We start from the raw sequence: 27,126 nt of genomic DNA, 5'->3' as shown, positions 1-27,126 counted from the left end.
ATAATATTAAAAAGTGTCTATATTGTACGCATGTGTGACCCTTGTAAACTCTCAATACTTCCAGGCCATTTTGTTCACTTAGTCTGTACCTAAATATGCACTGTGCAACACGAGCTTTCATAGAGCTGAAATTATAGGATTCATGCAGTGTACTGCGTGATTTTATGGTTAATGTTTTAGTATTTCACTTAGATGTTTTGGTTTCTTGCGCACCGAGGATCGATGGTGTTGGTGCGCTGACGGTGTTTTCGTTAATAGACGTTATTCAAGCAATCCCACAGTGCCCCACTGGCGCAAGAAGCATTTTAGGAAAAGTATAAACGCCGAACGAGTCGGGTGTTTAGTCACGGCTGCGCGTTGTCGCCGTGTGAGGGGGAAGGGGGGAGTAACGAATTGAAACAAATACGTCGTCGCTTGTCCACTATTTCTGCGTCATAGATAATCTACGTAACCGAACAAATCTTCATACGTTGTAGATACGAGTTCACCTATAAACAGTGTGGTCACACGTGAAGCAACACGTGAAAACATAACCGGTGTTTGTAAATTACAACGTCTGTAGTGTGAACGAATGGTGATCAAAGCTTATGTCTTGTTACCAGTGGCGCGACTAACATTTACATCGTCTCATCAATTTATCTCATTACTGAATGCAACTGTACTCTCTCGTGCCAATAAAACAAAAATAGTGGCACTTTGAACCACTAGAATGCTCCAACAATGGCGCGTGAGAACACTATAGACGGAAATTATAGGGGCAGTCATAGCTAAATACAAAAGTTGGTGATTAAATTCCGCAGTGATATTATTGCGTTGACATCTTGACGCATTGTTAATATGTTAAATCTTCACCCATTGACTTGGTCTGAGAAGCGATGGCATGGTGCATGCAAGCACTATAGGCGTGAAACCAATGGGCTTTGCAGGGCACCTGCTCTAGCGTACCCTTTTTTTTTAGGGGCGAAGTTTTTTATAGTGGCACCCGTTCGTCCCCCGTAGTATTTAACAACTATAACATTTTGACCTCCAAGGTGGTGCCGGTGAGAGACTTCTCCTGTGCGTTGTTGAACAATAAAAAATAATGCTCAATGCACATGTCATTGGCTGCTAATGGGGAATGAGAGACAGGAGCATTCGGCTTTTAGTTAACGCGCAGGCTGCGATCACCATTAGCAGCCATTGGCATGTACATGGAGCACTATCTGACAAGAAAGGGCTGCTACGTTATACTCGCTGGGTGTAACCTCCTTAGCTTTAGAAAGGTTTAGCGAGCGTTGAGCCGCAGTGCCACGAATACAATGAACTTGTATATACCATGAATGAACTCGAGGTGGTTAAAATTGGGAAGTATATACGAAGCGCAAGCCGTAAGAAAGTAAAAGCCGAATTCTCCGCCTCTCATTTCCCATTAGCAGCTATTGGCATGTACATTGAGCAGTATCTGACTGAAAAAGTTTGCTACGTCATACTCGCTGGGCGTAAGAGAGAGAGAGAGAGAGAGAAAACTTTATTTGCGCATAACGCGGAGCATTCCAAATGGTCGGGCCCCTATTCCAGGGCTCCGCTGGCCCTAGCCATCATCTCTACCCGTTGGACCAGCCAGCGCTGATCAACAATGGCCGAGCTGGACAGCAGCGCCTCCCATTGTTCCTCTGTGTTGTTCATGTTGTGGTGTTCTTCATTGTGATGCGTACACTCCCACGTGATGTGAAACAGAGTTGGTGTGGCCCCACACCACGGACATATATCTTTGTATGCTGTGGGGTAGAATACATGCAGCCTGTGTAAGTTCGTGTATGTGTTTGTTTGGATTCTACGTAATACCACCGATTCCATTGCTGTAAGTTTCTTATGCGGTGCTGGATACACTTTTCTATTGTCCCTGTAATACTGAAGAATTGCACCAAAGTTAGGGTCTAGGGGCGTTGGATCCTCTATTGCAGTGTGCAAGGAAGCTCGGTAATCTGTGAAGCCTCGAGCCGCCTCATCCGCAAACTGGTTCCCGGTGACGCCCTCGTGCCCCGGCGCCCAGATAATGGTTTGGGTGTATTCAATTGGGAAGTCCTTGTGAGCTTTGGTTAGAATTTGGAAGGCCTTCATACATATTCTACCTTTTTCGTAATTTCTACATGCAGCCTTCGAGTCTGTGATTATTGTCATTGGGGTTTTTCGCTCCCTGCCCTCCTTGATTGCCAGCGCAATCGCTATCTCTTCCGCTTCTGTGATAGAGGCTTGGGCTATGGAGGCACAACTTGTGACGTTTCCTTTTCGGTCTGTGACCACGGCCACCATGTTCTTTGCATTTACCTGATATGGTGCAGCGTCAGTAAATCTCGCCGTATTCAGATATTTTGTCTGTTTATCTATGTAAGCGGCTCTTGCTTTACGTCTTCCAGCATGTAAAACTGGGTCCATGTTCTTCGGTAGGGGGCATATTTTGTACCAGGCTCTGACTGAGCACGACAATTCCTTAGCTCTTCCACGTGCCTGTACTTGTTCGCCGAGGCCGATCCTCTGAAGAAGTTTTCTGCCGGTTGTCGTCTGTAGCAGGCGGTTAATCTGGGTGGTTACTTGTGCCTCAGCCAACTCATCAAATGTATTGTGAAGTCCGAGCGCTAATAGCTTCGCAGTTGAAGTGCTTTGTGGTAGTCGCAGAGCTGCTTTATACGCCATCCTTATTATTTTATCTGCTTTTTCTTTCTCCTCTCTATTCATGTTGTGGTAGGGTAGCGAGTATGTTAATTTGCTGATGACTAAGCTATTTACCAAACGAAGCACGTCTTGTTCTTTCAGTCCAGCACGATTGTTCGTTATTCGAACTATCATACGAACAATTTGTTGAACTGTTCGTTTAAGCATATTCAGTGTGTGGAGACATCGTTGATTGGACTGTAACCACATCCCTAAGATCCAAACAGTTGTTTTCTCTGGTATAATATTGCCGTCTAGCTTGACCTCAAGGCGGAGGCTCGGGCCTGTCCTTTGTTTTTTTACTCTTGGAGAACCGAATGAGTTCCGATTTGTCTGCTGAGCACTGAAGCCCCCTTTCTTTAGTGTAATCTTCGATAGTTTTAGCTGCCAGTTGAAGCCGCTCTTCATTTTCCGCCAAGCTACCCTTGGTTGTCCACACAGTGATGTCATCCGCATAGAAGGAGTGTCGGATGTCGGGAATACCTTCCAGTTTTTTGGCTAGACCAATCATGGCTATGTTGAAAAGCGTAGGCGAGATCACAGCGCCTTGTGGTGTGCCTTTGCTCGGTGGGTGGAAGACATTGGATTCGTGTTCTCCTAATCTGATAACAGCGGTTCTTTTAGTAAGGAAGTTCTGTACATATTTGTACGTCCTTTGACCGCAGTTTGTCGCTGCTAGCCCATCTAATATGGCCTTATGGCTTACGTTGTCAAAAGCGCCTTTTATGTCAATGGCCATGACAATGTTTTCTCCTGCTTTTGGAACATTTGTTAGTACTTCCTCCTTTAAAAGCAGAAGGATGTCCTGTGTCGAAAGGTTCGAGCGGAAACCAAACATGGTGTTTGGCAACAAGTTATTTTGTTCAAGGTGCCGTTGAAGTCTGGCATTTATTAATCTCTCAAACACTTTGCCTAAGCACGAGGTAAGAGAGATTGGCCTGAGGTTTTCTATTGCCACTTTCTTTCCTGGTTTGGGTATCATAATGATTACAGCATGCTTCCATTGTTGTGGTATAGTGCCATTCACCCAGTGTTTGTTAATGAAGTTTAGAAGCGCTGTTATGGCTTCGTCATTCATGTTGCGAATCATGGCGTTGGTGATTTGGTCCGCCCCAGGCGCTGTGTTGCGTTTCATGCTGACGATTGCCGCTCTGACCTCGGCATGCGTGAAAGGTGCATCCAGTTCCGAGTTTGGGAGCCCAGTGTATTTAGCCTGGTAAGGGGCTGTGATGGCTCGGGCGCCGAAACACTTAATATAGATGTCTTGAAGCAGGTCATCTCTTGTGCCTGGATATGTGTGCAATAATCTTTCTAGAGATTTTTGTCCTTCGCGTTTAGTTTTCAGAGGGTCAATCATGGCTCTTAGGATATTCCATGCCTTTGCTGTTCCTAGGGTTCCATTTAGTGAATCGCAAAATTGTTCCCAGTTGGCTGTCGCGAGTTGATTAGCGTACTGTTCGGCTTGCTGCGTTATTTCTTCAATTTTCGCTTTGAGTTTCTTATTTCGCTTTTGCCTTTTCCATCTTTTAGTGAGGTTTCTTCTTGCTTCCCACAGGTGGAGAAGGTGAGCGTCTACTTCAGGGGTATCATCTGTTCTGGCGACAGTTTTGGTGTACATTTGCTTTTCATTTCGAATTACTTTGCACCACTCGTCCAAATCGTCTATGGCGGTCACGTGCGCTTTTAGCGCTTTTCTATATGCGTGCCAGTCTGTAATTTTGGCTGTGCCGATGTGTTTGCGGATTCGGCCGGTGCGGATTGTGGTGCTTAGTATGTAATGATCACTGCCCAGGTTTTCAAGGGTGTTGTACCAGTCCACGCTGTAGCAGTTTTGTACTATCGTCAAGTCCGGACTTGTGTCCATGGATATGCTGTTGCCTATCCTCGTTGGTATTGCAGGGTCAGTTAACAGAGTCATTTCCAGTTTCTCTATTTGTCTTGCGATATTCTTGCCTTTGGTGTCTTGCATCTTATATCCCCAGCTTGCATGCCTGGCATTAAAATCCCCAACTATGATTAATGGATTCCCTTTCGCCAGTTTTGCTGTCTCTTGAAAGAGCTTGTCGAACGTTGCTCTCTTTTGTCTTGGGGGACTATAGATATTAAGTATGAAAGCGCTCTTTCCATGGCTTCCTTTGTAGATTATTTCTGTTATGATATGCGGGATATCCGCCTCTTCAATGGGCTGATGACATATTGCTGTAATTGAGTTATCGACTAATGTAGCAACTTTCCATTCTGCGTCCCTGGTACTATAAGTTTCGTAGCCCCGTAATTTTGGTTGTGTTCCGGCTTCCTGGACTGCTATGACAGCAGGTGGCTTTTGTTGCGACGCCACCAGCTGCAACAGTTGCCCTCTTTTCCGCCGGAAACCACGGCAGTTCCACTGCCATATTTCGCACTTTTCTGACCGCTGCGTTTGATGATTAGCCATTATGCGTCTCCTGGTTCATGGCCGACAATCCGGGCCTGTTGTAAATTTTCTCAGCTTTTTCTCTGATGTTGATGCCTGTGGCATGCTTTCGCAAGGCTTTCGTGAATTCGACGTGTTGTGCCTGGATTTTCTTGTCCAGAATCTCGAGCTTTCTATCTACATTTATCATTACTTGCTCTATAACTGTCGGTATAACTTCCTTTATTGTTTCTTTCAGCATCGACGACGTAATCATTGAGTCACCTCCTGCATTCGGTTGCGTCTGCGATTTCTGGCCACTCTGGGTAGGTATAGAGTTTTGTTGCGGGTGCTGCGTTTGTTGCTTTTTTAGTTCCCTATTTTCGCGTTCTAGGTCACCTATTCTCACCCGCATTATCTCTAACTCACGTTCTAAGCGCGTGAGTTGTGGTGTTTGGTGTGAGTGTTGGGAGGATTTTGCTGCCCAGCTCACCTGGTTCTTCTCTTCCTTTTTCTGCGCCTTCTTGCCCTTGTGCTGTTGCTTTGCTTGGGCCTGCTTGTGGCCACCAATCCTGGAGTTGGAGCAGTCTCGAGAGCCGGACCTGGATCGGGATGTAGATCGAGATCTGGATCGGGAACTGGAACGGGCCCTGCTTGGCGGTGCAGAGTCCTCGCGGTCCGTGCTGAACCAGCGTCTCTTGAGTATGCCAGTGGTTTTTGGTGTGCTGTGTTGGTGCGACAGCAGCGACCGGCCCTTTTGAGGGACGCGTTTGAGTTTCTTGGTGCACTCCGATGCCGCCGTGGGATGGCGTCCGCCGCACAGGGCACATTCCGGATTGCAAGTGTGGTCCTCAGGTGGGTCTCTTAGGCGACAGTTACTGCACGCCTTTGTCATTGGTGTGGGACAAACATCCGTCCTATGTCCCTGGCTCTTGCAGAGTTTACAGTACTGCCGTGTGGGTTGATAAGGCACGCACGGCATTTCGCCACCGTAATAATACACGAAGCGCGGCAGTATTGGTCCATCAAACGTGATCACTGCAGTTTGTGACTGTCCGAGCATGCGGGCTTGAACAATTGTCACTCCTTGAGTGCGCACTCGGAGATGGCTCAGGAGTTCAGCTTCTGGCGTTTCGCGTTCTAATCCGTGTACCACTCCTTTCAGGTATCCAGCAGGAGTGGATATGTAGGTGTTCACGGGATAGTTGGTGCCATTGAGCTCCAGTGTCTTTATCTTCAAGATCCTTTCTGCTACATCTTCGTACGGAGTGCTTGCAATAATTATGTTTGATCCGTTGCGAAGGCGAAGCAGAAATTTGTGGCTGTTACAGGCCTCCGGGTCACCACTCGCAAGTTCTATCGCTCGCGCAACCTGGTATGCTTTCAGTTCCTTCACAACTAACCCTGGTCTGGGCCGCATAATAATCTTCATATCGTTTTTGGGCAGCGGCGCTGCGCGCGTTCGTCGCCGGCCCCTTTCAGATGCTCTTCCGCGTTGCTCTTCTGCAAGCGTTCTAGCGCCGGAGCTGTTGCTCTCAGTTTCGCCTCGAGCAACGCTGTCATCTTTCGCGGCGCGTTCTTGTTTTCTGATGCGTTTTCGCTGTCGCAATGACATAGCTACCTGCCACTGACCATTCTTGGCTTCGTCGTCGCGTTCCTCCGCAGAGTCTTTTTCCTTGTTCTCGGCGTCGCTAGTAGATTCTCCTTGTAGCACCTCGTCAGGTGAAAGGAAATCTTCGTTGGCGTCCACCGCAGAGCTCACTTGGGTTTCGATGTCTTGGTCATCCATGTCCATAAGTGCCTGGGCTAGTTCCGGGTCGTTGTCCGTTGGGGTTCGGGCAGGTGCAGCGCAACGCGTCGGCCGAGAGCTGGCTGCCAGGACTCCGCGTTCCGCTTCGCCGCGAGGCTTAGCGTGGCGGGTTGGCATACTCTGCCGAAGGTCTTCACTTCCCAGAGGAAACCGGGATCGCTTGTCCAAAAGGTGGTGTCAGCGTGTACCTGACGTCTTCCTGCACAATTGCCGTAGTTTCACTGGTAGTCACATGATTTTAACCGCTTCTAGGTACGATGATTGACGGAGCCGATGTGAATCTCGCTGGGCGTAACTTCTTTGGTTTTCGAAAGGTTTAGCGAGCGGTCGGCCGCAGTGCCATGAATACAGTGAACTAGTATATACCATGAACTCGAGGTGGCTAAAGGTGGGAAGTGGACCCGAAGCGCAAGTCGTAAGAAAGTGTGCGTGTGTTACCTCTCGTTTATCCCTTGGAATGTCCGCTGGGTGGCGGTGTTTCTATATGGGGAATATATGATGAAAAGATGAAAGATGGTGGCGCTTGGAGTGTTGAATAGATGGACGAACCGACCCACAGACAGATGCATGGATGGACGCATGAACGGGCGCAGGGGCGGCTGCATGGACGAACGCAGGGACGGACGCACGAACAGACGCACACACGGACGGGCTGATGGACGCATGGACGGTCACACTGACGGACGTATGGACGGACGAATTAGTATTATCTTATGGTGCATTTGTGGAATTTGTTGTATCTAGATGCACTCTGAACTCAAAAGTGACCGGTGAAGCCTAATGCACAGGTATTCACATTACCGCTAGTCTTTTCCGCTTGTTTTTTCGTTGTTTTCTTCATTCGTTGCTTTATTTTTGCTTTTTTTTCTGCTGGATGGTTGCAGGTAACCTTATGATTAGCGGCAAACTTTTTTTTGAATATGCATCTGACATCTTTTGTTCTTTGCTTGCGCGCATTTTTGGCGTGTACTCATATCTTGGTGTATTGGAGGGTATCTTCGGCAGCGTCGCATAATGTATACTTTAGTAAATGTTATATATATACTAAAAGCCCACAGGTTTCATCACTTGTCCTGCCTGACTCGCCTCTTTATTCCTTGAATAGCATCCACATTCACGAACTAACATCATTTTACATTATTCATAGGTTGTTACAAGATTCCAACAATGGCGCCGTATAGTTTTTCGCCGTCGCTACCGCGGCTGATACACATAACCGCTATCACGTGAAATAAAAAAAACGATGTAGGAAGCAACATCTGGTATGTGTTGCGGTTCCAACCTTCATCATTCTCATGCATGCCAGCTCAGCTTTGTACGGCAAAGCCATGCTAGTGCGTGAATCTAGTGCACACAAAAACACTAAACAATCATTGCGTCGGCAACTATGTTACCACGCACAAAATAGCGGGGTAGAAGAGTAACATCGCAACCAGACACCATAAATTGCGAACTGTGTAAGCACGCACTACACACTATGTTACGAGTGGCTCTTTGAATGGTTCCGTTTCATTACGAAGGTCTGAGCCACATTTCTTCATCCGCATCAGCTACCAAATCAATTAATAGAGTACTGGGCACCTTGTAAGCGTGCATGTACTAGTAGCTTAAGAGAGTTTGCAACAGGGTCTAGAAATGAAAAATTGTAGCTTTTGCTGTGACTGCCGTGCTTTCCGCACAGGCTTGGCGTTTTTTTTCTTTGGTATGCCATGCAAAACGCACTGAAATCTATAATGAATGTTGCAACTTTGCATGAACAACACTCTATTTTTGTCGAAGCTGCACATGTATTTACAAACAGTTACTACGCTACCGCGCAATCATTTAATAACATTCTGTTCACGAATCTCCACCTTCGCGGTATGTGACAAAACGAACGAACACTTTTTTGAATTTTCTCTAATTTCATAATGTTTCGATATATTTCTTACAAGAGCCGGCGCCAGCTTCCGTCGGCTGCAAACACCATGCCCCAAATATTTCAGGAAATATAAATACATGCAAAATTATTCACTGTGTTTCAAAAAGCTATAACCTACTTAACCAGCAATTGAACCGAAAAATTGAATAGCTCACCTGTTGAGAAGCATTCATCAGAGGTTTACTCACAAAGTACATCAGGTTTACAGCATTATATTTCTTGCTGTGTGCTGCACACTTAGAGTACAGTCATGCAGCGCTGGGCATGGTACAGATGTACCTCCCACCCCCTAATGACGTGGTGGTGAGGCTTATGCATGAGACTGTTGCGTATAAATAATGAGGTTTTCATAGTAACTTTATTAACCTTCTCGCTTGGCCTGGTTATTTTCCACGACGTGCTTTACTCCAGCTGACAGTAATCCAGTACCTAGTCCGATAGCGATTGCTTTCACAATAAGCATAATAAAGTATTCTTCGGAGCCTTTCTCTGGCTCACTGGTCATGGTCAGAGATTTAAGGGCATCCAGAACGCTGACTCTTTCTTCAGCCGATTTGAATGAAAGGTCACCCTGGAGAATCTTGCCGAGTGTTTCTACGCTCTTTCCCGCTTTCTTCAAGACAGCTGGCTTGAAATCTGTAATTATTACAAGGTAAGTGTTCTCGTTTTTGCGTCACAACACTTCGCGATCCTTTTGAATCTATAAAGCTTTTCATTTCTTCAATGAAATTCCTCTAAACACTGCTGCTGTACGAGAGTTCAACATATTCTATTTATTTTTTTTTCGTTTGCATGAAACACAACATAGTCATTCATTTAATCATTTACTTGGCAAGAGTGAATCGATCATCTAAATGAAACAGTTTGCGGAGAAGAAAGTAGAGACCAGCCGTCAATTTTCTAAATTACGAATAATCTAACCAGCTGTTAGGCTGTTGGAATCACGTAGTGAAGCCAAGAAAAAAAACATTACCGATACATAAAGTTTACAACACATTAAATTTGCAGGCAGAGAAACTGAACAGTAGGAGCATAAGAATGCAAGCCACAAGTGCATTAAAAACATTAGGGGTGCGCAACACAGGAAACGATATTTACACCTCCTTAATATTAAAATTAATTTTAACTTTCTACAAAGAATATCTTTGTCACAAAGTGGTATACTGAGAGCTCAAGTGTTTTGCAATACACACTTTGAGAAAGCAGAAAAATATACGCAACAAGAAAAATAAATTGTGCCGATATTCTTGCGATATTCTTGCGTGTGGACGATATTCTTGCGTGTGGAGAGAGTGAACAAAACATTTATTTGATGTTCTGCGCAAGAAAATCAGTGAATGGTAGTCTTGAGGCCCTGCGTTAGAGTGCCTCGAGCGTGCAGCGGAGGTGAACGAGCGCATTAAGTCATGTCACACGTGAGACATGAGCGCTATGTGGCAGTTTTTTTTTTTTTTTGAAAAACGAAGCTTGTGGCTCTGAGACGGGCGTGCGCGCCCGCCTCAGAGGTGATAAGGTGTAGAACGCAAAGTGACGGGTAGGTGCCACCACCGAATCGTTTTACCAAAGCGTTGAAAACACTCGCCTTTTCGTGCAAGCGTTGCATGGTCAGGGCAGCGTGATAAACGCTACGTTCCTCCGAGAAACCTATGTATGTCTTTTATAGTAAAAGACGCACAAACCTAATATATACGTGTTGTTATGGTGACTCAGATATGCGTAATAATTCATATTTTAATTGACAATTGCACACGTATAAACACTAAAGCTTGAGCAACATTAGTGGGCACTGCGGATGGGGTAGGTCATTTGGGGTATTTGCTGGTTGGGCTTCGAATACCCGGAACCGTTAAGGATGGACAAACAGACAGATGTACACAGAGACCAAATTTTTTTCTTCGAAGCTCCCCAAGAAAGCCTATCGTCTTTCAAAGAAGCAGAAAAGGTTCTGTGTACTTTAGACGTTCTCTAGGATAATCTACAGTTCATATTTGCAGGAGGAAAAATCTGCACTAGGAATACGAGTCAGCAAAAGCTTGAAAGTAAAAGCATGACTGTATTGATAATGGCTACGTTTCTTCGATTACCATTGCAGACCTTATAAATGATTTTCCCTTTCATTCACTATTCCATTCACATACCAAATATTACAAAACGAAATCTGCCTCAGTACACCGAGGACTTATTAAGTGTCTCTCACAAATGTAACTTGAACGATAATGTCTCATGTATCAGCGTCAGCCTTCTGCACAATGCCACACAATGCCTCCAGTTTATCCAAATTGTGCGTTGACGCCTTCAATCATGCTAGTTGTCTACTGCATATAATTTGTTCAAGTAGTACGTGGTGATGCTTATTATTAGATGAGTTCCGGCTTCTTTTGATGCAGTCTACAGTGTCTGTAAATAGAGGGCGAGAGCCGTGAAAAAGCTATATAACAAAAAAATTCTCCAGATACGCGCCATTACAGGCCAAGATTGTCGCTTTAAAAAACAAGTGTTAAACATTCATGTCGCACTTCACAATGCAACCAGTCAATTGCCTTAAATATTATCACAAATCAGTTTCACATTGCGCGTCATAACTTTTTACGCTCGCTATTTTTTATTAAAATAAAGAAAAAGCGTGTTGCCAGGAAGTTTTCGACGCACGGTAATAAAATTTCAGATTGTTTAAGACAAGCGACGATTCCCATTAGTTGGTCGATATTGTTCAACTGTGTTTTATTGTAGATCAATAAGGTGAATGTACTATAGACTGTGCTATGCCCCATTTACTTGTAACATTACCAGAACACCTTCGAAACCAAGTTGAAATTCTCTTCCGGGCTCACACGTTTCATTTTCATCACCGATTCGAGCTTCACTAATTACATACCTTTCGCAAACTTCTCTCCTTCAATTCCTCCAGCCTCTTGGCTGTAATTAAAGGGTTGAACATTTTGAAGTCAGTCTGTCTGAATCCACTCGCTAAAGTTTGTTTTGTCAGTTTGATATATTGTGCTTATATAACAAGCAGGATATTTATAAAATATCCTCTTCTATTGGATAGCTATTATTAATTTCAATAGGATAAAATGACTACAAGTGTGGTGCGTTTTAACAGTATTTGTGATATTTCGCAAGCAACAGCTCACAACTGTGTAATTTGTTTGTTCCTTTTTAAAATTAAGACGCGCATGCTGCAACATTTTTGCACGAAGCAAGAAAAAGAGTATTTACTGCGTAACTATGGAAGGAAGAAACAATGACAAGAAAGTGCACTTTACATGTCTCTGTTTCTTCTTGCCATAGTTAAGCTCTAGCTACTCATTGTATTGCACTGTGCAAACATGTTGATTTCAAATCACCAACTAGCCTAAGCTTCCGTCTCATGAAGTTACGCCAATACTACACATCAGAAACACCCGTATAAGCAGGATATTTAAGAGCGAAGCAGCTGCACCTAAAAAAAAATCTCGGAGCCATAGTGAAGACGGGTAATGTGTGAGCGCGGTCTTAGTAATGATGACTGATTAAAAGTAAAGAGTGGTAATTATTTCAACCAATCACACATATCACTTTATTGGTTTGAAACACAACTCATAATAAGGAATATGATAGAACCAGACATATGCAGCGGTTGTCCTGGTTACTCACACGGCTGCAAGTTATGAAGTAGACATCCACCCAACGTTCAGACCATTCATTTATTTGAAACTCAGAAGACTTGAGATCGGAAGCTTTCTTTTTTCTAGTGAAACGGGGTGAGACAAAGTACGTCATCATGCTTCCACATTACTGCGCAAGCAAGATCAGCTTTGCTGTGTGTTTTAAACAGAGAATAAAAAATGAAACTTAGAAGATACTTACATTATGGCAGCATCTGGAAGTGTCCACAAAGAGGGGATAAAAAAACATACATAATTAACAAGGGCGTCAGCTTCAATAGTTCATTACAGATTAACTTTAGCCCAAAAATGATCAGTAAACTGTAGCGATAACCATTTCTTATATCTTTTCACAATGGTTACCAATGTTATATGATCCAAGGATATCCTCACTGCTGGTTTGTATACAATGTTACAAAATTTTTTGCATTCTACTATTTTTTTCGGGGTATGCACTCGAAGTTGACAAAATATAGAGCTTTTATTCATTGTGAATCAAAATCAGCACGTCAAAAACTGTTCTTATTAGCCATAACTGCAGATTTAGAATAAATATACAGGACGTTATGAAACTTTTGAATTAACTGTTTTTGTCTTATTGAGTACCTCTTCATTTATTGAGGTTTCTGCACTTTTTGTTCCACGTTTCTGCGCCAGCCATTTCGCTTTCTTACCTGCACTAACAAATATGTGCAAACAAAAGTATCTGAATGTTTATTTTGCGTTTCATTGTCAACCTTTTCTTTTTTAAAAAATGAACACATATACCTTTACTAGACCCCTTGAAGGATCAACAAGACATTTATTGAGCCTCAGGTTGATATGCTGATGTGTTATTAAAAGTTTTAATTAACTGCAACTCAGTTTTGTAAATTCTTGCAGGTATATATTAAATTGATTTCTTTAGCAACTGTAATTGCATGAAAACTTCTTATTGCATCCGTTTCTTTGAAGCTATTAGCTACACAAACAAGGTCGACAAGCGAAGTAAAATGAAAACTTATTTTGTCACTTACTCTCTTGATAAACACTTGTTATGGATAGTGTGATTAGCGACACCCACACAATTAGCCATTCCGGATGAATTGCAAGGCCCGCTTAAGAATTACACTTGTTCTCCATGACTCCAAAATATATAAAATTGCCAGCTCACCAAAAGACGTAGTTACTGCCAGCAAAACGAGGAAAATGAAGACCTTCATCTTTATGAACGCTGGAAAAACACAATAAATAAACACACGTTTAGTGTACATGCGGCATTTAGGCATTTTCAAATGATGAAAAATGCTCCACACCATACGCTATTCACAATATTAAACAATACTCGGTGAGCGTGTAAATTAGGAGACGTTCAGCTTCAGCCCAGCAGATTGAGAATACATCAGTTCCACTGCTGCAATGTTAATTTAGCCATGATAACAGCAATACGAATGGCATATAGTAAAATAGCCGAGCCTCCCCGCAATGAATCACCTGAACCCGACTATGAAACTTACGTGAGGTAAGAACATGCTGGCTTTGTTAAGGAAAGCGAGCTGAGAGATTTTAATAAATATTCTGCCTTCTTCACTTTGAACGCTTCGCCGATAATGAAGTTATAGAATTTATTTTGCAGGGTTTCAATATCCCACAATTTCAAAATAGCCTCACTATATAAGCTTGGGCACAGCTCGCATTAGGCTTTCATTGAATACCATTCCGGACTATCTGTATTTAAAATATTCTCAATGTGTGTTGAAAAACTGCACAATAATATTGAATTGGAGTAAGAGATAAATATCTTCACAAAAGCCAACACGTTACAAAGGGCAAACTACGTGAGCTTCTGGCACTATTTACACTCAAAGCACGAACGCATTTAGGCATGCAAGTATTCTTACCTGCACCTCCCTACTACACAAGCTGAATGTGTTGCGCTGTCCTGCACTGCTTCTATATATTCACCACTTGGCAAGTGAACTACTGACCACAGTGAGTCGCAAACAATGGAAAGATATCACAATGGTTGATCCAGCAATTTTCACAATGTGTGAGTGACACTGTCTCAGCGTTTTTGAGGAAATTATTCCTTCATGATCCTATATGAACGTGAATGATACTGATGTCATCTAGCACCCTACCGTCATTGTGCGAATGCTGGCTACGTACTCTGTCCAGCAGTATCAGCCGAAATAAGAATTTAGTACAGCCACGCTCAAAAGTATCGAGGATCTAGGCCGATTGCAGGCTCGGAAAGTTATTATTCACATGCCACAATTGTATCAGACGTTGCTTTGATTGCGTAAGAATGCAAATGAGATGAATGCAACAATAGAAGTTGGCACATGCGTAAAAAATGTTATTTAGATTATGTCACGTTTTCTGCTACTGCATCACAGTGAGCCCTGAAGTAAAAAAAAAGTCCCTTTAGAAAAGGCGCTGACCTATTCAACGTGATAGCCGTATTGTTAGATCTCGATGTAAGTAAATCTAATGTTAGGAGTTTGTCTTTATGACAACGTAACGAACAAATTTTCATTCTTCGGCATGTGAGCGTAGGATTCATTGTTGCCATCAATCACAATTAATATCTCACTACTAAGCCCGACGGTACAGGTTCCATTTCCTGCCATTGTTGACAAATTCAGACCGTAGCGAAGCACAAGGAGTACCCGTGTGCCTAGATTTATATCCATGTTTAGGTACCCCAGGTCACCACGTTTTTTCCAAGTCCCTCTCTACGGCGTGCCTGTAAAGTAAACATATCGCTCTTTTAGCATGTAATACTCAAGCAGTTATCACTATTTACCTGAATATCAAAACTAATAGGGCTAAAACTTGAATCGGCCACGTATTTTTTATGCTGAAGTGCACAGCGAACTGATGTTTTAAAACATTGGCTGAAATAAGCGCTTTGAGAGCGTGAGACTTAACACTAGTGCGGTTAACAACTACGCGTTCCAGAGGCAGATCACAGCTTTTATTGAGCGAGGCCGCGAGCCTCGTCTGCTCGTGCAACTACGGATACGGTTATTTATTGATATGTAGGCCTTTGGATACGTGGGGTTCCGGAAATTTCGGCCACCTGGTGTTCTTCAACGTGCACCCAAATCTGAGCATACGGGCCCTACAGCATTTTTGCCTCCATCAGAAACACAGCTGGCACAGCCGGGATTTGATGCCGCGATGTGCGGGTCAGCAGCCGAGTACCTTAATCACTAGACCACCGTGGATGGGCAGCAGATACAAAATAGTAGTTAGCGTATACCCTGGGCGACGATGTTTCTTGTCATCACTGCATGTTTTATACGGCAGTTCACATTGGCCTTCTCTCGGCTTCCTTGTGTGGCATAGTTACAGAACCAATACATTAGCCCTATCTCTATTTGCATACCAGCAACATGTCGTGCTTCACTTGACGGTTCACGTAGCCTACATCTCCGGGCATGCACGGGAATGCCTTCAGTCTTTACACACACGGAAGCCGGAGTCGGCGGCAAATACAAGAAAAAAATGGCAGCGTATCCACGGAGTGAATGATGGAGAGTGGGGTGAAGCATTCGTCCGTCCATTCGTTCTTGCTTCCGTCCGCCCATGCGTCCGTCTGTGTGACCGTCCATGCATCCATCCGCCCGTCCGTGCGTGCGTCAGTTCGTGCGTCCATCCCTGCGTTCGTCCATGCATCCGCCCCTGCGCCCGTTCATGCGTCCATCCATGCATCTGTCTGTGGGTCGGTTCGTCCATCTATTCAACACTCCAAGTACCAACATCTCGCATCTTTTCATCATATATTCCCCATATAGAAGCACCGTCATTCGGCAGACATTCCAAGGACTGAACGAGAGGAGGCACACGCACACTTTCGTACCGCTTGCGCTTCGCATCTACTTCCCACCTTTAACCACCTCGAGTTCACGGTATATACTAGTTCATTATATTCATGGTACTGCGGCTCAACGCTGGCTAAACCTTTCAAAAACTAAGGAGGTTAGAACCTGCCCCACCACAGTGGTCTAATGGCTAAGGTACTAGGCTGCTGACCCGCAGATCGCGGGATTGAATCCCGGCTGCAGCAGCTGCATTTCCGATGGAGTCGGAAATGTTGTAGGCCCGTGTGCTCAGATTTGGGTGCACGTTAAAGAACCCTAGGTGGTTGAAATTCCCGGAGCACTCTACTACGACGTCTCTCATAATCATATGGTGGTTTTGGGACGTTGAACCCAACATATCAATCAAGAAGGTTACACTCAGCGAGTATAACGTAGCAACCCTTTCTTGTCAGATAGTGCTCAATGTACATGCCAATGGCTGCTAATGGGGATCGCAGCGTGCGCATTAACTAAAAGCCGAATGCTCTTGTCTCTCATTATCTATTAGCATCCATTGGCATGTACATTGAGCACAACTTTTCATTGTTCAATAACGCACAGAAGAAATGTTCCACCAGCACCACCTTAGAAGTCAAAATGTTATACTTGTTACATACTACAACAACTACGAAGGACGAACAGATGCCGCTATAAGAAGCTTCGCCCCTATAAACCGCATTAGGTTTGGGAAGGTTACAGTTTTCAGGACACGATCAATCAATACTTTTGTAAATTGTGGGAACTCCCCATTTGTAAGGTCTGCGCTCGGGGAGAAAGCGTTTGCTAGTCATTTCCCCTTTTATCACGCCAATAAATTGTCTTGTGCCAAATTGGCAGAACTTAGGGCGGGCACCTGACACCTGTGCGGAGTCTTTAGGAGACGTCACCTGGAAAAAGCAGTGGTTATGTGGTCCCGCTAGAGGAAAGAAAGCGAGCAGGACAGCTGCAGACGGTTAGTATGCTGTCATATTTTGAGAGAAAAGGCTATGCATGATAGCGAGCCATGCGTACTGGTGAACGTGACCGGGGCTAGCTGGACGGTGCCAACATTGTCCATGATTGTGCAATTTCGCGAAAGTCGATTTCTTGCGCTTTCCCTCCTATTCGATGCAGCTGGCTGCAGTATTCGCAGAAAGAGAAAGGGAAAAACACTCGTCAGACAAAATTAGACACAACAACGAAAACAACAACAACAACAATAATAATAATAATAATAATAATAATAATAATAATAATAATAATAATAATAATAATAATAACAATAATAATAGTATATTATTATTATTATTATTATTATTATTGTTATTATTATTATTATTATTATTATTATTATTATTATTATTATTATTATTATTATTATTATTATTATTATTATTATTATTATTATTATTATTATTATTATTATTATTATTATTAAGTGTTTAGTGTTTCAAAAGCACCATATGATTATGAAAGAGTGTAGTGAAAACTTCCAGCAACCACCTGGGGTATTCAATTGTGCACAAAATCAGTGACGTAATTACAGTCAACTTAATCAGGAGCAGTAGTGTTGGTTGTTTTAATGTGCAGTAGTGTTGGTCATGAAGGTACTGCATTGATTTAACTTAACTACTGCCAATATATTGGCGTCATTATCACATTCACATCTCATTTGAACTGCACAAGCCACATTGAGCATATAGCAAAAAAAAGATACATGAACAAGCTCATGTTTTTTAAACGTGTCTTGAATAACTCACCATCTTAGATAATGCTTCCTGCTTATGCTTCACACATAAGTTCGACACTGAAGACGACAGTATTTCTTGGGATACTTGACTGAAAAAGTTTTGGTAGGTTTTTCTGTCTCTCAACTTGTCTGTTTGTCACCTGATATGGCTTGTCTCTGCTTTTCATTTTGTTTGCCCTCATTTCCGAAATCTAAGTGAATCCACAGCGCCCACGTATACGGCTGCAGTTTCTGCGGTCATACTTGTGCGTAGTATTCATGAAAAGCAATTGTTGCGCATCTTTGAGGCAAAACATCAAATCGCCAATATTCTCTTGCGGGTTTCATTTTGCTATAAACGTCATACGTATAGAATGTCAAAGAACATAGCGTCCATTCCGCTAAGCTTGCAATGCAACGCTATGAATGAAAAGGTGGGTGTTTCAATCCTGTGTTTGCAGACTATGAGCAGTGCGCATCGAGGCACTTTACGCAGCACCTCAATAATCCCTTCACCAAAGTCTCACAGAAAATATCAAATAAGAGTTTCATTCACTTCTTCTAGACTGAAGACTATCATCATTCGACGACACTTGCAGTGAAGCATGTACATACATGGCCAATGTTTCAAGTATGCAAACATTGTATGGTGTCCTTTTACATCTACCTGCGTATCTGTACTTCAAGGTATGCAGCGTAAAACATTACACCTTTCCTTTACAACCGTCATCAGTGCACTGATTCTCCTGCTTAATTATTGGGGCTCGTAGGGCTCACTTCCTTTATCATACAGAACAGAGTCTCACGATCTAAATTTTCGCAACTTGCTTTTGCAATACCCGTTCAAGATGAAAGCATTACACTATATCAACACACATGAATTGTGTGTTGATGTAGACTATGTTGATCAGCCAACACACACCCCGACATACTGCATGATTTCTTTTGCGGCAACAACGCGCCTCTTCGTTATTTTTTTTGTTATCTGTGCATCATGATTTGAAATGCACTGAACGCGTCTGTAGTGGAGAGACAGCATGGTGGAGGGCTCCGGAAATTTCGACCACCTGGTCTGATGTTTTGCCTTCGACCTTCGGGTCAGCAGCCGAGTACCTTAGCCACTAGAAAACTGCGGCAGGGCGAGGTTCAAAAGTACAGAAATCCGTTTACTATTCAACGTAAATGCGCTTCAAATAACACCAGATGGTCGAAATTACCGGAACCATCCACTACGGCATCTCTCATAATCAGCTTGTCACGCATTTTTTGTTTAATTTAACCTTTGTGTTTTTTTTTCGGTTTTCGCCCACAAAGCCTGTCATGAATGCTCAACGGGAACAGTGCTTCGTTAATCAAGAATGTTCACGATCATTGTTGATCGTTCTGTTGAAATTGCGTTGAAGATTGCTCCAGAGCTTTCGCGACGACCAGTGATAATGATCAAATATTCGACAGTTCATGTTTAAATGCCGACAAGCTTCGCCAATTGCTAGTTGATCGACAGCAGACGCTCTGTTAGCCACTATCAGTGGCAGTGTGTTGCTGTATTTCCCATTTGCTGTTGCTGACTTCTCATTTACCGGCCACACGTTCAGACGAATAAACAATTTCACTCTGAACATCGAGTTTTTTCAGTTTGTCCACGTGAAGAACCCGTGACATCTGGTGGAGGTGCAGCTTCGTTCATGTGCCGGATGTCCCCATAAAGCCGTGAACCCAGCCAAAGTGCCGAAGAAGAAACTCACGCTAACGCCGAACAGCGAACAAGCTGCAGGCACAGGGGACTACAACCATAGTACTGGCTTGATTAAATAGTCAACTTCATGCCGAATCAACAACGACACAGAGAAATAAACACACATAGACACCACAGACACCCTGTGTGGTTATTCATTCGGCGTGACGTTGACTATTTAATCAAGACATGCACCAGCTAGCCCAACAGCGAGTACTACTATAGTACTGGCTCCTTCCTGAAACAAATAGGCAGTCCCGGATCTCAATATCATCAACAGCAATGATGACCAATCCCATGCAGCCTGGCCCAATCGTCCTTTGGCAGCCCAAGAAGCCGCTAACCCTCCGCGGATCGCCTATTGAGGACTGGGAGAGACATGCGACCAAGTCGCTGTCTTAAACTGCTGGGACCACGAAGAAAAAGTATGGCACGTATAATTCTACTTAGAATCCGCTGACGACGTGGTTCAAGATCCGGGCATACACGCTACGAAAATGACATTTCTTTCGGATGAGGTTCTTGAACACCTTCATGAGCGTCGTTCACAAGGAAATAGCTGCCACCTTGCTGAAGACAGGGGCGCAACTCCCTGTCAAAAACGTGACCATATTCGTCGAAGAGATGACCTAGCTGTTTTGTCACGCCGACGCCGTCATGGCTGAGGAGAAGCTCCGGTTACTGATGTGAGAGGCCAAGCAAGAGCTGTTTGTTGGATTGGTCGGGAACCAACCCAAAACTTTGAATAAATTTCTTACGGAGGCCGCGGCTATGAAAAAGGCGCTTACATTGAGTGACCTCCTGGATGCAGCAGCACCTGACACATAACATTCAAGTAGTAAACAATGACAACAAGTAATTTCATCATTTCTTTCAGCAAACACCTTCATTAACCTTTCGCGTCAATTTTTGTTGACTTTATGGTCAGTAGTGTGTAGTTATTGGCCGTCCACCTGTCATTACGAAGGCGTAAGTAACGGTTTTGTATGGCGAACGTCGTGTGTTCTAACCAGACCTTAAGCATACGTCCCCGCACACGTCAATTTCAAGCCATCTAAATGCTTAGATGCTGCTGTCAAGTGAGCATAAATGTCGATACTATGTCGTGATGCGCTTAGCTGAACTGGAAGTTACTGGAGAGCTTATTGTTGATGAGATACGGGAATAGCAGCAGCGTTCCGAGCCCGTACCATCAGTACGTGCCACATGCGTGCGGGATCTTCCTGTGAAACACCCGTACATCTTATACAGTTTGGATACGCAGCCATACCTACGTATCATCCCTACAGAAATGTGTTTAGTTAAGAATCTTTCATCATTGAGATCCCCTAATCAAAAATAGTGAATGGACCTTCCCACTAAGATGTTCTGTTAGGCTCGTAATTAACTGACCACATGAATATTCTCTTTCTTCGTACCACTGGTCATTGCTCACTTCTGGAGCTAAAAGTCATGCCTAGTCAAAAGCTTCAGATGAGGTAATTATTAGCAAAATCATACATTCTGACATTACACTGAGTTGTCTCAACGGATATGCTACATTTTTACTTTACTATTCCACAAATGTTTTATATATCGGTTGCTCACTTCAGAACTTTATATAAAAGTGCAGGAAATAGCAGTTGTCTGGGCAATACTGAAAAACATTTCATATCTTTAAGGGTATATATTTGATAAAATAGCCATTGTACACGTTTTTTTGGCAAGATTTTTATAGAGTGCAAATCTACGTAAACTCGCTTTTTGACACAGTATTTTTTAATTTTAGGGCGACCAAAGGTGAATGTTCGCAAATTACACACAAGAGTGTTTCTTTATTTTGTTGCACACACACACACACGTATATATATATATATATATATATATATATATATATATATATATATATATATATATATATATATATAAGGGTACGAATTGTATACCTAAGGGCTCGTTTTTCCGTGCTTTAACACAACATTTATGACATCTAACAGACAGTATTGACAAGGAATGTACAGGGGAAGTTATTAGAACCAATTGAATGTAAATAGGAAGAAAGAAAAGTGGATAGAAAAATAACCAGCCGTGAGCAGGAATCGAACCAACGACCTTAAAATAACGCGTTCGATGCTCTAACCACTGAGCTACCACAGCGGCCTTCCCTCTATTCACTTTTTTGGGTTTATATGTGAATTTAGAAGTAGGAGTGACAGTCAGCGCCATCTATAAGCCAAACGACGAGTGTTAAAACACTCTTATGCGCATGTTTGGCGTCACGTAGCACGGGAACTTATTAAAAGCGGGCAGCTGATTAATTGTCCCTCCTATACAACCTAAACACACCAAGTCTGCCAGTACGAGACCTTCGTTCAATGAAATAAGGGAAAGAAGTGTATACCTAAGGGCTCGTTTTTCCGTGTTTTAACACAATAATAATGAGATCTAACAGACAGTAATGACAAGGAATGTACGCAGGAAGTTATTAAAACCAATGGAATGTAAATAAGAAGAAAGAAATGTGGATGAAAAATAAACCAGCCGTGAGCAGGAATCGAACTAAGCATATATATATATATATATATATATATATATATATATATATATATATATATATATATATATATATATATATATATATATATATTATATATATATATATATTTATATATATATATATATTTATATATATATATATAAGAGGTGCAGTGTGAAAGTCACGACCTCTTCTACTGTAGCAGTCTGGAGAGCAGCAGTCTCGGCATAACGAGTTGAGTGGTCGACTGCCACTATTATCCACCGGTTTCCGACAGAAGTCAGGAGAAGGGGCCCATAAATGTCAATGCCGAGACGATTGAAGGGTCGAGACGGGCGTGGCAACAGCTTAAGCTCTCCGGCTGAGATGTGTGGAAGAGACTTGCTGTGTTGGCATTCACGGCAAGAGCGGACGAACTTGCGAATGAAGGTATACATACCTTAACATGCCAGTAGTATTGGTGCCTGATTCTTTCATTCGTCTTGAAAACTTCTGCGTGACCACGGTGTGGGTCAGCATGAAAGGAGGAGCAGATCTCTGACCTCAAAGCTAGTGGTGCAACAAGCAACCATGCACGCCCTTCTGGAGCATAGTTGCGATGGTAGAGCACCTTGTCATGAACTTAATATGGGCAACTTGGCGCCGGAGCGTTTGCAAGCAATGGTGGGACTTTAGAGGTACCAGAGAGAAGGACGAGGGGAGACGCCGTCCAGGGGTCGTTGCGTTGTTCCATCGCATTATTATGAAAGTCAAGAAAAGACAACGCGGGCTCGCACGCAGGGTCATCGGCTGGTTTCAGGGTAAGAGGTGAGCGGGAAAGCGCGTCAGCGTGGAAATGTTTACGCTCTGAACGATAAACCACGCGTGTGTCTTACTCCTGGAACTTGAAGGCCCAGTGGGCAGGGCGGCTGAATGGGTTTTTCAACGTCGAAAACCAGAACAGCGCATATTGATCTGTAACGACGTCAAAATAACGGCCATATATATATGTAAGAAATTAGCCAAGCGCCCACACAATGACCAAACACTCCTTTTCTGTCACGCTGTAGTTGCTTTCAGCCTTGGCGAGCTTGCGACTCGCGTATGCCATGACGTATTGTGTGGCCAGGTTGACGCTGTGCGAACACTACACCCATGCCTACGCCATTTGCGTCGGTGTGGACCTCAGTGGGAGCCTGAGGTCAAAGTGGCGAATACTGGTTGGCGTTGTAGGGAGACGTCGCAATGTTGTGAAAGCCTCATCGCAAGCTGGAGACCACGATGACATATCATGAGTGCCACAAAGAAGTTGCGTCAGAGGTCATAAAATCGACGCGATATTTCGAACAAATCGCCTGAAATAAGAACCTAGGCCAATAAAACTGCTAAGTTCTTCGGTGGTAGTGGGCTTAGGAAACTTAGTAACGGCGCACAGTCTACCAGGATCCGGGAGAATGCGGTTCTTGACCACAACGTGTTCTTGAATGGTGAGCAGACGTACAGCGAATCAGCATTTCTTGAGATTTAATTGTAACCTGGCGTTAGTTAAGCATATCAGCACATGCTGAAATTGGAACAAGTGTGTTGGAAAATCAGGGGCGAACACAACAACGTCATCGAAGTAACATAGACTGATGTTCCTTTTAAGACCTCGCAGAACTCTGCCCATCATTCTTTTGAACGTAACAGGCAAATTTAACTGCTCGAAATGCATGACGGTGAAATAATACAAGCCGTCAGGGGTGACAAAAGCGGTTTTGGGGAGATCGGCTTCAGCCATTGGCACCTGCCAGTAGCACAACCGCAAGACTAATGAGGAAAAAAAACTCAGCATTCTGTAAGCAGTCGAGAGCATCATACATGCGAGGTAGTGGGTAAACATCCTTTAGCGTGATCTTGTTCAATCTCCGAAAATTGACCCAGAACCGGATGGACCTATTTTTTTTGACGAGTACCACTGGAGAAGCCCATGGGCTCGGCGAAGGACGGATAACGCTTCGGCGGAGCATGTCGTCGACGTGCTGGGCCATAACCTGATGTTCTGTAGAGGACACGCGATATGACCATTGCCGCAGGATTGGATGCGGGCCAGTGTCGATGTGTTGTTCAACTGTGCATACACGGCCTAGTGATGCTTGAGCAACATCGCAAGAAGCACGAAAGTGCTGAAGCAGGGTAAGGAGCTGTGATCACTGCGAAGGCGTCAAATCTTCGGCGATGAACGGGCTGAATCCATCCGTTCACGCTACATCAGGCATGGAGAGGACATCCAGTTTACACACGGCTATTGAATATACCTCATCGGAGACGGAGGCAATTCGTGCACAGTCGATCACCTTGACATTATAAAGACACTCGCAACGACGCAATGACAGCGATGTTGAAAGAAGATTGTGAATGGCCATTGTGCCAAAACCTCCGGCCAATACAAGAGCAGCAAAAGGCAATGGAAGGGCTCTTCGTGTAACAATCTTTTGAGAGGGCATGAAGAAGACCGTTTCGTTAGATGCGGCACTACATGACACCTGTACGAATGCCGAAGAGCATGGTTTGATATGGATGTTTTCCTCCAAGATAAGGTTAGTAGGAGATTGACTGTCGACGAAGGCGAAGTCGGCAAGGGAAGATAATTCAACCTCCGCTCGAGTACAGTCAATTATTGCGTTGCGTTGTGGCGCGAGAGTAAGTCCCATCCCAAGATTATGTAGTGGGAACATGATGACAGCACAATAGGTTCTATGGTGCATGGTCTCAAGTTCTGTACACGCTGTGGTCGTTTCGAGGGCCTGAGCACTTGCTGTTCAAAGCGACAATATAAAAATAGGCGTCGTGACTTTACGAAGTTAGCGACAAAATTCGGTATCTATTACCGATACGGTGGCACTGGTATCAACAAGAGCGACTGTTGCAACATTTCCGACTAAGACGTGAATGACATTGTCAGGAGAAGACCGAGGACTTGGGCAAAAAGAAAATTGCGCAGTTCTTGCCTTGGGAACTGCGTCGCATAGTTTCCCACGTCGGTAGGTGGTCATCGACGCATCGGTGATGGTGATCGGTGACGAGGGGATGGCGAGCGGGGATGTTCGAATTGACGGTGATGACCAGCGTGGTAGCGAGGTTCCGGTACGGTGGGGGTAGCATAAAGCGCGTCCACATCACGTGAGAAGTAAGGCACTCGTTGGCTGTCACCGAAGGTCTGACCTCGGTGGTGGCAGTGCCTGGCGACGTGTCTGGGGTACGTACAGGTGAAGCATATGGAGCGATTTTCGGACGTTCATGATGGGACTACGGAGGTAGTGTTGGACCAGGAAATAGGAGGACAACTATGGCTCACAGGGTGCTGAATAGGTGGCGCTGACCCTCTGTGGGCAGGCGTGGAAGCTACGGCGGCATATATAAGTGTGGCAGCCACAAGAACTTGCTCGCGGGCAGCTGGGAGCCCTTTAGCAACCTCTTCTTGGATGACGTCACGAATGGAGGACGCCAAATTTGAGGAAGGCTCTTGAGTGAAGGGTACCAGTGAGAGCTGCCTTGATACTTCTTCGAGGGCGAAGGCCTTGATTTCTGTCAAAAGCGGAACACGCTCCGGGCTGATAGTGAGACTCGAGAAGGGCACAGAATTGGGTGGCGGAACTCACCTTGTCAGAGCTCGCTGCATGCGCAATTCGTCGTAGCTCTGGCCCAAACTAATAACGTCAGCGATTGTGGTCGGGTTCTTTGCCAGCAACATCTGAAGAGCATCCTCATCGGTTCGTTTCATTTTGTGCATTATTTTGTCGGTTTCCGTCATGTCAGCGTTTACGCGTTTGCATAAATAGACAGCGTCTTCAATGTCACCGGTGAACGTCTCAAACGTGAGCTCAACAGGCGAGCATGAACGCTGTTCGGTGCGGAGTTTTTTGACGGTGGGTCGATCAATTACTGCCGTAATTGCTGTCTTGAAGAGTGACCACGTTCGGACGTCACCCTCATGGTTCCTAAGCCACAGACGTGCCACACCTGTGGCACGTCTGTGGTTATAGAACGATACGCGCGTTAACTTCTCTGCGTCGTTCCACTTGTTCAGAGCGCTCACCCGTTCGTGAGTCGACAGCCAGTCTTAAGCGTCCTTTTCGTCGGTTCCGCTGGAGATTAGAGACTCTCGCAGGAAAACACTTCCAGCGCAGGTGAGGGGTGGCGAAGGAAAAGTCTGCTAGTCCACGTCTGGCATGGCAGATGGTAGTTTCCGTGAACTGAGTTCCAGGATGGCACAGGGAAAGGGTAACCAGCACGGCTCTACCAATATCAAGGTGATATTTTGCACTTGAGCTGTTGGCTGATTGCGCACACTTCCGAGCCCTCTCCCCTAGCTCATGCTTCTGCTGCACACACGATGTTGCTTCCCTTAGCGCCTATCTACTTCCTCTTCATTACAATATATATATTGGAGCAAATACTTATCACATCTCAACGAATGCAATCAAACCACGTGGCTACTTTCCGGTGAAAAGAATGATGATTTCACGTTCCATGAACCACTGTACACCACGCAATGTACTACATGTCGTATACCACCTTTTATTCACAGTATTCACATAATTACTCACATGCTGAAAGAGTTAATTCCTGGGTTAACTTTGTGTGATTCCTAATAAAATATATTTTACTGCCACTTCTTTCTATTCATCACTAATTTTCGCTGGAACCACGGTAAAAGCGATTATGTTACGCTTAAACATAAAACATGGAATGATTACGCACTATTTTCTACAGGCCATTATGCGTGTTTTCTCATTTCAAATCACTCTGAGCTTTTCCTAACAGAGCACCTGTTTTGCTTAGAATTAGATTCACAGACTCTTTCACCTTCACAGACTTTTTCACCATGAAATATTTCG

At 44.0% G+C, this 27,126-nt stretch overlaps 1 protein-coding gene across 2 annotated transcripts; it reads right to left on the bottom strand.

Annotated features, from left to right (window-relative positions):
- Positions 1-9,153: 9,153 nt before the first annotated feature.
- On the bottom strand, positions 9,154-14,597 carry LOC119178144 (uncharacterized). Of its 2 annotated transcripts, none has more exons than XM_037429309.2 (5): positions 14,342-14,597; positions 13,615-13,674; positions 12,664-12,676; positions 11,690-11,730; positions 9,154-9,450 (listed from the first exon to the last, which is right to left on the bottom strand). In XM_037429309.2, exons 2-5 carry the CDS (start codon positions 13,661-13,663, stop codon positions 9,176-9,178), a joined length of 378 nt encoding a protein of 125 aa, XP_037285206.2. In that variant the 5' UTR covers positions 13,664-13,674; positions 14,342-14,597; the 3' UTR covers positions 9,154-9,175. The 2 variants fall into 2 exon arrangements, with proteins under 2 accessions (XP_037285206.2, XP_075743446.1); XM_075887331.1 differs by lacking the exon at positions 14,342-14,597 and adding an exon at positions 14,301-14,334.
- Between the last annotated feature and the right edge of the window lie 12,529 nt (positions 14,598-27,126).

This window comes from Rhipicephalus microplus, chromosome 1 (genome assembly GCF_043290135.1).
Source record: "Rhipicephalus microplus isolate Deutch F79 chromosome 1, USDA_Rmic, whole genome shotgun sequence".
In the NCBI taxonomy this organism is placed as follows: domain Eukaryota; kingdom Metazoa; phylum Arthropoda; class Arachnida; order Ixodida; family Ixodidae; genus Rhipicephalus; species Rhipicephalus microplus.
The sequence above is the reverse complement of the archived record's forward strand: the minus strand, read 5'-3'. Positions and strand labels throughout refer to the sequence as shown.